Genomic DNA, 13,456 nt, shown 5'->3' on the forward strand with positions numbered 1-13,456 from the left:
TTCTTTTCCCTCCATAATTTATTATTCGACTGGTTTCAAGGAAAAGGAAAAAGAAACTTGAGATTAGCAAACTGAAGTGAAGTTCATAAAGTTATTCGGCGTATGTCAATCATCCATCCAAGGCCTTTTAAACGAGGCAGAGTTTATTTATAATTTGACTTCTCGCTCGTTTGAGAAATATTACTCATAAACGTTCTGTTTTCCACAGAAGTTGAAAACTTAATATGAATGTTCAATGCAGTTGGAAAGCGTCTGATGGCAGACCAGTAGCTGATGCAGTTAATTGGACTGATGCTGCTGACATGTGAGATTTCTAAATTTCGTCTAATATAAATTGCAATTTAGTTAAGGATACGTTTTGGGTCGGAGTCATTTTTCACAGATCCATGACTTTCATTTTGGCAAGGATTCTTGGTTTAAGAAAGGCATAAGTCATACATTTCAGAGAAATATAGTCACCATGGTTGAATTGTAGATTGTATAAAATCTAATCTATGTATTAATAAATGATTATTTAGTTGAGTGCAATGTAACGCTGGGATTTAAATTATAAATGTTTGTATAGTGTCTCTGAAGTTTCGCAGGCAGAAAAATCCCCGTCCCCCCCCCCCCCCTTCCGTATTTTTCAGTTTCAATCATAACTTTTGATATATTAAAGGGGGGAGGTACTGGGAGTAACAAAGTTGTGTGCAACAAAATGACTGAAAGCTCCTGGGAAAACTCTAATGAAATTCAATACTAGTGCTACATATGAGACAGAGAGAAGCAGAGGGATTAAGGGCGGAAATTTAAAAATTTGGAGAAAGGGCGCCCATATAAGGGGGAAGTGGGGGCTCAAGCCCCCCCCCCCCCCCTTGAAATTAGAACTTCCTTGCTTTCAGTACTTTTTTCACTGCAAAAATGTAAAAACATTTCTTCTCCAGCAATTAATGAATAAGTTATTAAAAATTACAAATTTTAATAACTCAAATCTGTACTGAAATAGGTTTTTATGGGGAAAATATCTGAGCCCACCCCTCCTTAAAATTTTGCATATGGGCGCCCTTGTTTGGAGATCACTAGTACAAATGTCAAATGACAAGGGTAATCCTCTGTTTTAATCTTACTAATATTATAAAGAGAGGACGGATTTTTGTGTGTTTATATGTTTGAGATATTCTCTAGAACCACTGCACCTATTTGAAAAATCCCTTCACTATATGAAAGGTGCTTTCTTACTGAATAACATAGGCTTTAATTTCAAAAAATCTGATAAATAGTTCATTTTTTTATTCCAATTTAGACCCAAATTTCACATAAATTCCCGAATATGAGAGTGAAAAATTACTTGCACATATTAATATTACATACCGTTGAAAAGGGTAAAATATTCCGCTTTCTAAACAATTTGTTTCAATGCTCTAACTTAATTACGGTGGGAGTAATTTGCGCTTTTAGCTCTAACTTTTTTAGACTTAGCTGAAATTTATAGGCACTACTCTCTACATTAAATCAGGGTTGGCAAGGTTTTGGACACTATGGTAAAAACCCTGGTTTTTACCGTCCTGTCCAAAACCCTTGTGTCCGAAAGTGTCCAAAACTATATTTTTAGAGAAATTGTACTTTGTGATAAAAAATCAAAAACAGAATAAAATGCATCAAAGTAAAGTTTTATATTGAACATTTCTTCAATGTAAACATAAAACTTATTTATGCCGATGATTTTAATCTAGTTACAGAAGTTGAATTCTTGATTTAAATTTAAATTTGTATGCATGAGTTTATTTTATTTATGTATTTATTTATTTATTATTTATTATTATTATTGTTTTTTTTTTTTTTTTTTTTTTTTTGATAATGGTAACCAAATTTACTTATGCTTGTGCAGGTGTGCAAATGAAAGCAAGGTTGGCAAGGTTTTTACCATCCGGTTCAATACCCTTGTGTCCAAAAGTGTCCAAATTTATTTTTTGAAAAACCATATTCTTTGAGAAAATATCAAAAACAGAACAAAATGTGTCAAAATTATATATATATATCAAATATATATATATATATATATATATAAATATACATATATATATATATATATATATATATATATATATATATATATATATATATATATATATAGCTTATATAAACAGCAGATTTTAATCTAGTTATGTAGAAATTAAATTCTTCATTAAATGTTTCAATTTGTATGCATGAGTTTTTTCTCTTTTTTGTTTCCATAAACCAAATTTTTCGACATTTATGCATGTGTCGAAAGAAAGTGTTCAAAATATAGTGCAAAAATTGACTTAAATGCAATAAATGACAATTTTTGGTAAATACAGAATGTATCATATTAAAAATATGAATTTAAAAAAGAATAGCACAAGTTTTAAAATATAAGTTGTGTTTAATCATTAATTTCTTGCTCTTTAATCTATGATTTAAAAAATAATTTTCATTAAAACATCATGCAAAATTTATCTGCAAAAACCATTTAAAAAAATGAAGTTTTTTAAAAAACATTGTACATTTAATAACATTTCTTTGAGTTATAAATGTAACTGAAATTAGTTGTCTTAGTAGCAATGTGAATTTCCTTTTATGACTCTACCAACTGTTACAAATTACAATTTTTATGTGATAGAGTTATTGGCATTTTATTTTAAGTAAGATATTTTTTAAATGAACATTTTGGAGAAAAGTATTATCAAATACTCATTATATATATATATATAATTAAACCTCATTAATATTTATATTTATGCATTACAAATATTGTAGTAGATACAAATTGATTAGATTACACCTTTTAGCTTTAGTATAGTTTTGGACAGTTTAAAACAGTTTCGGACACATTTGGACAGTTTTAGACGGTAAAATCCACCTGTCCTGTCCTAAACCAGTTTTGGACAGTCCAAAACCCAACCCTGCATTAAATCTATCAATAAAAAGTGAAGGAATTGTCCCACAGTTTTCTTTTTGACATCATTGGAAAAAGCAACATTTTTTACTCCAGATCTCTCTCGACCTATCTTTGAAACTTTAAGCTTCTATCTTCAAAGGAAAAAAAGTTACAAGCATTTTTAAATCAAGTTCGAAAAAAGTCATTTTGATTTAGGTTGTCAACCGTTTTATTTTTGCATTTCCATGGTTACGCGTTTTGAATCCATTGTTTCTTTCCTTATTTTGCATTTAATTTCTTAAACTTATTTCATTTCGTGTTTCCATGGTTATGCTTTTGAAATCCATTTTTCGCATTTCCATTTCTTAAAAGTATTTTAATATCTCTCGTTATTATTTGAAAGGGTAATTTTGCATGGTGTTTTTTTTTCTTTTATTTAAGCCTTATTGTTGAATATATGTCACATAACACAATTTTTATTCTTAAAGGTTGACCGGGCAAAGCCAGGAAACGCAGCTCTTAATATATAAAGATTTGAAAGCTACTGTTAATGTGATCATATACCTTTTTGTTTGTTTGGCGAAATTTATTATTGCCAAAGAAAAAACATCTGCTTCATTCAGAAAATGGCTGGGTTCTGGTAGCGTGGTCGCTTGGCGCGTTAGGCACTGAGCAGGTTCAGTCGAGGATTACTGTTTTAAAGCAACTGTTAATGTTATTCATTGTTTTGGCAATTTGTTTTGACAGAAAAGTTAAACTTTTGATTTGTTTTTATCCGAGTGAAATGTACGACATTTTCTTCTTTGTGACGATTTTTGAATGTTCCACGGGATGTTTTTTTCGTGAGACAGATGGATTATAATAGCGTAGTTGCTGGACGAGTTTGGAGATAAACAATAGAGATGCGGAATTATTTTTACATTTGAAAGATATTGTTTGATGTCTTTTTTTTCTTTATTTGGCAAAATATTTTAAATTGCAGTAAAAACCGCTTCACTCGCTAAATAGAGTTTTAAAGCAACTGTAAATTTAATTCAATGATTTGACAAAAAGTTTTAAATTCCAATGAAACTTTAATAGTTTTTTTTTCTTTGAAAAGGTGTTTATGCATTTTATACAAAGAAAAATGATCATTTCACATCAGAGGGGGAGAGGGCGTTATTTTTTTTCATTCAATAGACTTCCATTAAATTTTTAGCACAGGCATTGTTGTGCGGGTACTGCTAGTGAAAGACATAGTGCTATAGCATTGGTAAGTGCTGATATACAGCATGATTTAGAAAATCAATTCAATTAAAACGTAACTAGCTAGTACCGGAACTTTAAATGCATTTTACTCAAATCTTGAAAATGTCGACTCATCCTTTTTACTTCTCATTTCCTCATATGAGGCAGCAATAAGCCCGGGCTGGTGGGGGAGGGGGGGGAGCAAGCCAGACGTCACATTTTTTGGCCCCCTTTATGGGTTTTTTCTTTTATAATTGAAACAAACTTTTATAACCAGGGGAGATTTGGAATTATCTGCTCCGCCACCCCCCCCCCCCTAAAAAAGATAATAATAAATAATCAAAAATATTTATAATGAAAAAAATTTCCTTTTTTGATTATATGGAGAACAAAAACAAACCATATCCCTCCCCTTTCTCTCTAAAATTTAAAGCCTCCCTCCGAAAAATTTTCTGCCCACCCCATTGGGCGAAGCAAATAGCAAAAGTGGGGTCATCCATAACACACCGAGTAGACAGAGCTCAGAACTAAGAGTGATTTGCTGGGTCTGGAACCACAAAGACATATACTAGACCAGCAAAATATAAATTTTAGTGGTCCATAGTACCAGTGAAGTTTTGTTCCTGGACAAAAAAAAATTAAACATTTTTTGAAAAAGTTAAAAGAAAGTGTGCTATGTTTAGGTTTTCCTTGCAAGAAAAGATAAATTGGGAAAATTCTACAGCATTATAACTTTGTTTTTTCCACCTTATTGTCTTCCTCCCAAAACAGCAACTCAGATAAGATATTAGGTGCATCAAAAGAAAAGTTGGTTGTCATTTTGGTCTCCAGGGACTCTTCCACCCATGAAACTTCAAAAACTTACACTACTATGACACCATGCTAAGCTCTCCCAAGGGTACCAGTTTTCGACTAGGCTGACATGACCTCTCATTGTCCTGTAAAATTTTGTTGGCTTAATTCTTTTACCCAATTTGATGAACAGAATGCCTGTTGTTTCCTTCTCTTCCCCAGTTGCCCTGATATGTTGAGCTGTTAATTGACTCCATCCGTCATGTTGATTTTGTTTTACATACTTTTGTCTTTTTTTTTTATATTTTTCATATTTTTTAAACCAGGCCGCAAAAATAGACAACCAAAAGTGTGTACGAACCAGTGAAATTTTGTAGTTACTGGTTTTTTTTTTTTTTTTTTCCTAAATTTCTACTCTGGAAAGATAGTCTCAATGAAATTTCCTAACAAATTAGTACTGCCAGCAATCTAGCAACACGAAATTAATATTAATCCATTTAAATTCCTCATCTTAAAAATTTGAGAAAAATGACCGGTTAAGTCTCCTCTGCATCAGTTTTTAAAAATTTGTGCTTCTTTAAAATATTTATTTTAATTTTTAATTTTTTTCATTATTTCTAAATTTGTCTACATTCTTCCAAAATAAGTGATTCATTTTGATTTTTAAACATACAGTAAAAAAATTATCACATGAAAAACTTTGTTTTATTGAAAATTGTTACAGATAAGACAACCCACATTTACTCTATTGATTTTCCCATTCATGTTTCTTAGTTTGAATTTTCTATGGCATGAATGTCAATGCCCTTAAATTGAAAGAGCATTCTATTTTTACTTATAAGAAAAAAACACTGTACATTACAGTGTCTCCTCAACAACAGTAAAGTAGTATTGAAATTATATTTCAAAAGGGAGTTTTTAATATTATTTCAAGAGTGTAATTTTTTTCATCTTGAATAATGAAACATAAATTCTCAATAACAGAAAATTTATGTGTCATAAAATGCTAAATTGGTTATAGGGGCAATTACTCTCAGATATTATTCACTTTTTTTACCATCCTGCTTTTTTTTACTCTTTTTATTTTATTGACTTTAAATACAATAAAATCCTTTACAACAAATTTCCATACAATGAAATATTGATTACATCAAAATAAATTTTCGGCCCCAATTTAATTTCTATTACATTGCAAAATTTGCATTCCCTTAAAGTTTGTTGCGACAGGATTTCACTGATCTTTCAAAGAAAATTTTGTTCATAAACTTGTATTTATTTATTTATTTTGCAGATTATTTCTGTTCTATGGAGAATATTTAAATGAAAATATTCTTAAATTCATTTTTGTATTCAAATATATTTTATTTTTAATCTAAAAAACCAAAGCAAACTCATTCAAATGCAAATACAATACTATTTTCTGTTTAAGTCTAATTTAAGTCACATCAATGCTTGAAGATCTCATTTATTGACCAAAAAACCATTCTCGCTCTTTTACTGATTGTGTTAATTCTACAGCAACAATTTTGAAGATGAAATCATGGCTGAAAACTGCATCATGCTGGAAGCTCCGGAAAAAGCCGACGGGGCTTACCCTACAGTGCCTGCTTGCCAGTTACTCATATCATGCCAGCCGCCCAATCAGATTTCTCATATATCAGTCTTTTGTGAAGCAAGGGTCATGGAAGTTTATGGGCATCATGGAGAATACTTGAAAACCATTCGCACCACACTGTTAGAAGAAGCTGAAGACATGGTCGTATTTAAAGGTGATGTGCAATTAGAAAGGCCATTATCATTGTGTTCCATAAAGGTACAGTAATTGAAAAACTATATCATTATTTTTTATTTTATTAATTTTTTACTTTGTTTCATGTTTTGTATTTTCTGTGATAAATATTACTAATAGAACCGGTGTTGAACAAGATATTAGGTATTACTTTGTGTAGTTTTGAGGCAAGTTACTAAAAAGAAGGAAATTTTAAAATACAATTTTGGAACAATATGAATATAAAGAAGGTTTTATTTCTATAAAATAACAAAATATGTACTCATAAAAAAAATTATTTCTTAAAATAGGACTTGGCATTTTTTTTACTCCCCCACTTTAGTGTATATTTTCCAATCATGGAGCTATCAAGAAGATTGCTTATTGATCTTCCTTCAACCTGAGCTTATATTTAATTAAAATATTTGATAAATGTTGTAAAATTTGTAAACATGCTGCTCATTAGGGTTGTAACTACAAAACAATTTCGGAAAGGGTTTAAAAACTTTCATGTGGAACTTTCTGCTATTTGTGTTAATGTTCAAGTCGTCTGGTTATCTATTATGAAACCGTTTTATGCAATTAATATACATATGAAAGACATTTGAGTTTTGGAACAATATTTTTTGGACATTTTTAAATGTCAAACCGAACTTTTGTGGGGGGGGGGGGGGGTTGAACCCTAAGGCCCCGCCCCTGATTTGAGTGTATATTTATAATTCTTCAAAAAAAATCTCTTTTTTTTTCCCCTTTGAAAGGTTCTTATTTCAATCTTGATTGTGAAAAATGTGATTTTAATTTGCCAGAAATGAATTTAAATACAAAAGTGACAACTAGCAATAGGCTCTAGGCTCAGCTAGGTAGATGGCCCTAGTGAATTTATCAATCCCCAATGCAGATCAAGAGCCCTATTAAAACTATTCACTTCAATGCAATTAACAGCTGTTTCTGGTAAACTTCCTAACACCTACAATCCTGATGAAGTAGTAGTTTTTCCTGATTTCAGGATTAGCTTGCGATTTTGAAAAGTTTAATAAAATGACCCCTGGTTTTGCCATCTGTGCAGAAATTTAGCCTATAAACATCCTTCATTTTAATAAACTTAAATAACTTGATCATATCCCCTCTTACTCTCCTTCGCTCAAGACTGCTTATTAAGCATTCTAAGCTTAGAGTCATAATCTAAATTATAAAGCCCATTTACTAACCTTGTAGCCCTTCTTTGAACCCTTTCCAATAAATGGATATTGTTCAAGTTATATCGCCCTCTTTCCCATTGATTTGAAATTCAGATAACTGTATAAATGTTGCCCATTGAAGAAAAAATCTTGTATTTTTGTATTTATAATTGTGTGTTAAATGTATTTGAAAAAGATAAAAAATGTGTATGTAGAAACTTATTAATTCTTCACTTTTTTTTAGTTTGCGTGTTTACGATCTCCAAATGAAATGTGGCTCTATGGAGTAAAAATACATTTATCAAAAAGTGAATTTGATCAACAAAACCAGATGTCAATCCCACTAGCAGCAGTTGAACATAGATTAGCCGAAATGGGTCTAACTCTTAGTGATAAGGCTGAAGCGTTTAAACAACTGTTTGAAAAATGTCAAAAATCTCCAGTGTTTGGCCTACAAGATATTGGTTTCTTTATTGCAAGCTTACAACAGTCTAATCTAGTGAAGCACAAATCTTCCTCCCCTGAAACTTTGCAAGTGTCAAAAACTTTAGACTCTTTAATGAAATGTGCTGATAATAGAGATAGTCAAAACAATGTGAAAGAAGAAGTGAAGGAAGTGAATTCGAACTATCAAACAATCGAGTCGGCTACAATATCAACATCCCCTATTTTACTCAACAGGTATTTAGCCCCTTGTTTACCAAACATTATTTTTGTGTTCTATTATTTCATGTGGTTGGTCCCCCCCCCCCCCTTCTAACCCCTTGGATTTATTTAAAGTAGCATAGTTTTCAAAGCTTGGAACCTTTTTTTTTAAGTTTGAAGTTTTAGATCATTCCTATTTTTCCACATACGCTATTTGAGTATGTGTGAAAATGTGAAAAGTTATTGTTACTTGCTGAGTATTGAAGAATCAGATTGAGATTCTCCAATATCAAATTATTTATGTTGAGGATGGTAGTTGTCCATTAAATATTACTTTTTGAATGTGATATATTGAATGTGATTGTCTTTTGTGGCATTCTGACTGATATCTAAAATAAAATTTTAAATGACAGACCAGTGAAAACTTAAGGGCTTAAAATGATTTTAACTTAATCACTAACAAGAAGTTCTGTCTAGAACTAAACAAGCCTACTTTCCTGTATACCCATACTACTTTCTAGTACCTGATCAATATTCTCAAAAATAGCTAAAATAGCAAATTGTTTCAAACATAATTTTTTAATATTTTAAGCTGATTTCTAGGAATAAAATATGCCTCACTCATCTAAAAAATTAGATGCATAAAAAAACATAAATAAATAAACGAACAATTAAAATAGCAGCACTTTTTAAACAAAGCAGCTAATACACTTTTTCATTTAAAAAAAAATTCTTTAACCGCTTTCAAAACGAAAAATAATAATTAAAATTAATAAGCTTATTAAAATAAATATATCATGTCAAAAAAAAAAAAATAATAATTCTTTTTCCCCTGTTGCAAAAATAATTTTTTAAATGAATTAATGCTCTTACCAAAATAAATAAAAACAATAAAATGTCAACTTAAAGAAAAAATTTTTATTGTCAAAAAAAAAATTGTCTGTACATATCTTTATGTAGAAACATAAATGACTTAGAGTTTATCCTCCAAAAATTGAATACCTAAATTAAAACTTTAGAGTGAAAATAAAAACAAGTCATACTAACAATAATTATTTCACAGTTGAAACCATGGCTGCGGAGTTGGAGTCAGACTCATTTTGAGATAAAGGAGTGGGAGTCTAATATCTAAGAATCTGAGTCTGTCATTTTTCCTCTATGTATAAATTTTTGCCAAAGCTACAGAGTCGAAGTCGGGGAGTTGGTGTCTGACTAATTGTCGAGTACAGGAGTCGTTGTCAGGTGCCCCTAAATTTTCGGAGTCAGAGTCTGGAGTTTGTCGTCAAGAGCTATTTCCAACAAAATTTGTTTGAAGTAAATCCGCCTTCAAATACGAATCTGCATTGACTTTCAGTTTCTCCGTAGGCACTAATGCTAAGGGATTTAAACTGTTCAAAATTGAACAAAAAATTTTTCAAATCAAAAAGATATATTATACATAAGTTTTTCATCAAAAGCTTTTCCCTACAAAGTTTGTTTGAAGCAAATTCACCTCACAGTTCAGAATTGCCTTGAATTTCTCCATAGGCACTAATGTTAAGTTTTTTTTAACTGTTCAAAATTGGACAAAAAATAGTACAAATCAAAAAGTGAAATATTGGAATGAGGTGTCTTTGCCAAGATCTTTCAAACAGAAAAAAAAAATTGTTCTAATGGGACTATTCAGTCAGAAGTTATTAGGGGGGACAGACAGACAGACCAACAGACATTTTCCCCCATTTCAATACCCTACTTTCCAATTTTTATTATTTTTTTTATATTTATTTAATTATTTTTTTTATTTTCGACTTTTTTTTTTGTAATATTTTTAAGATGCATTAAGCTTTCTTCCATGCTTTTTTCTTCTTTCTCTGACTTTTACTGGGAAAGTTGGCTAAAAAGGGGGGGGGTGGGGTGGAACTGAATTTTTATGCTTATTTGAAAAGAAATCTTTTGTGTTCTAGCTAAAAAAAACTATTAAAAAAGCACACACACTTGCAAATTAGAGCTTTTTTGATGTGGCTTTAAAACTTTTTTCAGAAAGAAAAGAAACCATATAAAATCTGAAATGACCTTTTGTCTTTCCAAGGAAAAGTTCTGGAGCAAACATGGAAAAGCTATGCTTTCTTTTGATCATACAATCATTTATCATATATGAATATGTTATTTAATTATTTCATTTGCAATGAGTTTTTTAATGTCCATACGATAATTTGTATCCTAAAACAATTATTTGTTATTGTAACTAAAACATATATTTTTTTTTTTAAAGGCTTAATATATTGGGCAGTTTTAAAATAATTCTTGATTATCTTTTCTTTAAAAATACTTGACTAAAACTGAATGTATAATATGAAATCATGGAACACCTGACAAAGGATTAAATCAGATTATACCAAAGTTTTTATTAAATGCGCTCCAGGCTTCAAAAAAATTTTAAGTTCGAACTTAAAAATACAAAGATCTGTAAAATTTAAAGCAAAACCACAACTATTTTTCCTTTTTTTTATAGAAAAATCTTTATTTAGTAATGGTTTTCAAATTTACGTAATGAAAAGCAAAACATTTTTCTTAGAAGAGTAACTTTTGATGCCCCAAAAGTGGTTTAGTAAAAAAAAAACACATACGGCTGACTTATTATTAGACAAGTCTCATCTTTTTACTTCTCTAAAGGAATTATTTCTGCCATTAAATATTATCAAAAATGATAATATCTTTCAATAAATTATTTTGTCTTATTTTAGGATTCCTGAGTCCCTGAAAGCTTCTTGAAATTTATTTTACCAACTAGGGGCCCTAAAGAAATACTTGACTTTTTGGTCAGTCTCAAAAAAATATTAAAAGTACTTGATTTCTTTTGATGGGTCCTTGAAAAAAAGTGACTAACTAATCCCCTTTCATGCTTGTGAACTTTTATGTATGACATGAAAAAAATATGCACTTAAACCACTTTTATCCATCAGTCCCAATTTTTTCCCCATATTGATATCCGATTGCTCTGTAAAACTTGCTGTTTTTGTTTTATGTGTAATTCTACCCTTTGGACACACTAATTTTGTGTTTACCATTATTTTTATTTCTTTTCATATTTCATGTTCTGCAGTAGAAGGCTAGCAAGCTCATTTTGCTGTGTCCACTAAAAATTTCAACTTATTGTTCCTTAGAAAATCTTTGTAAATGACGCCATTTATGTATTTTTTCCTCGTGATTGCCAAAGAAAGAACAATTGTGTTTTCAAAAAATCACTCAAAATGTAACTTATAAAAATTAAGCTTTAATATAATTTTGGTAAGTGCAAAATAGATTTTCATTCAGTTGGATAAATATCATTTTATTTGCATTGAAGGAAAATTTACCATTAATTGTTTTGAAAGTGCAAAATAGATTTTCAATTCAAAAATAGATTTACCATTGATTGTTTGGAAAGTGCAAAATAGATTTTCATTCAGTTGGATAAATATCATTTTATTTGCATTGAAGGAAAATTTACCATTAATTGTTTTGAAGATAGATTTAATTTTATTATGTATTTTTTCCTAGTGATTGCCAAAGGAAGAACAATTGTGTTTTCAAAAAATCACTCAAAATGTAACTTATAAAAATTAAGCTGTAATATAATTATAGAAAGTACAAAATAGATTTTCATTCAGTTGGATAAATATCATTTTATTTGCATTGAAGTTGAAATTCACCATTAATCGATTTGAAGATAGATTTAATTTTCAAAATGTGCACTTCTTTTTCCTAAAAACAATTATTTGAAGCATTATAACTCATCAACAATGTTCCATTAGGGAAATGTAGTTATGGGTTCATGTTTTATAGATCAGTTTCGGCAACTGCAGTCAGAAGTTCTACAGAAACAGGCTGAAAAACATTTCTAGATTTTGTTTTCTTTCTTTTATTTTCCTTCCCCATGATAGTTCTTGAAAAAATTAATTCCACTGATGGACAATCTATACATTAATTTAACATTATTAATTTATTTTTAAGTTGTAATATCTCTCATGTTTTAGTAAATGAAAAATTCATGAACTGTATATGGAATGTTTTGGGAACTTTCCATGCTTTGCTAGAATCTAGGCATCCCGTAGTTTTTCCCACTTGTTTGCTACGCTGAAGTTGCAAGTGAGAAAATGATTGTGCATTTAAAGTTTAATTGGGAAAATATTTGATTGAAATTTATCATGTGTTTTTTTCATGTCTAAAATTTCTTGCTTTATGGTCTATGAATTTTTTGAAAAAGTTCTTAAAATTTCTTTCAGTTAGTATATTAAATTCTGATCCAGAGTTGCCGCATTTCAAATGTGCACCCTTGTTGCCCTTCTTTTTCTTAGGCAACACCTTTTATGTATCCATCATGAAAAGTGCCTGAAGCATCTTACTTTCAGGAAGTAGAAACTTTTATGTCTACTATGTATGTCACGTTATTTTGTTATACTAAAGTTTTTGCCACATTGCTTCAAAATAGTCAATGAGAAGTGATGTTTTACAACTGAATTTCCATATTAAGAAAATCTAATTTGGGACCATATCTTTTGGTCACTTTTTCCTACATAGCATGAACAATGTAAGGAGGTCAAATTTCCTTTTTAATGAATGTTGAAGAATTGTTTTGTATACATATACATAGTTTTTCTAAATGTTGTCAATGTTTTACATTGTTTATTTTGTTTTCCCTTTCCCATACAGATCTGAAACTGGTACTCAAACAGATGAAGAGTATTTAAACTTAGAAAACAAATTGAAGACATACATAAATGAACAGATAATGGAAATGGACAGGAATATGTGGGAAAAAATAAATAAACGCTTCCAAGAAACAGAAGCTAAGCTTTTGTGTAAACTTGATGAAATTGAATCATTTGTTAAGCCTCAAGGTGTGATTAGCAGCTAATGTTTATCCTGTATCGCCAATCATTTGTTTTCAAACTGGATTGTTGTATTTTAAAATTTATTTATTAAATTATATATTTTATTTGTTTACTC

At 30.0% G+C, this 13,456-nt stretch overlaps 1 protein-coding gene across 1 annotated transcript; it reads left to right on the forward strand.

Moving 5' to 3' along the window:
- The first annotated feature begins 71 nt into the window (after window positions 1-71).
- Window positions 72-13,453, forward strand: LOC129225952 (uncharacterized). The gene is made up of 4 exons (XM_054860505.1): window positions 72-304; window positions 6,416-6,710; window positions 8,088-8,524; window positions 13,160-13,453. Exons 1-4 carry the CDS (start codon window positions 225-227, stop codon window positions 13,362-13,364), a joined length of 1,017 nt encoding a protein of 338 aa, XP_054716480.1. The 5' UTR covers window positions 72-224; the 3' UTR covers window positions 13,365-13,453.
- The last annotated feature ends 3 nt before the right edge of the window (window positions 13,454-13,456 follow it).

This window comes from Uloborus diversus, chromosome 7 (genome assembly GCF_026930045.1).
Source record: "Uloborus diversus isolate 005 chromosome 7, Udiv.v.3.1, whole genome shotgun sequence".
NCBI lineage: Eukaryota > Metazoa > Arthropoda > Arachnida > Araneae > Uloboridae > Uloborus > Uloborus diversus.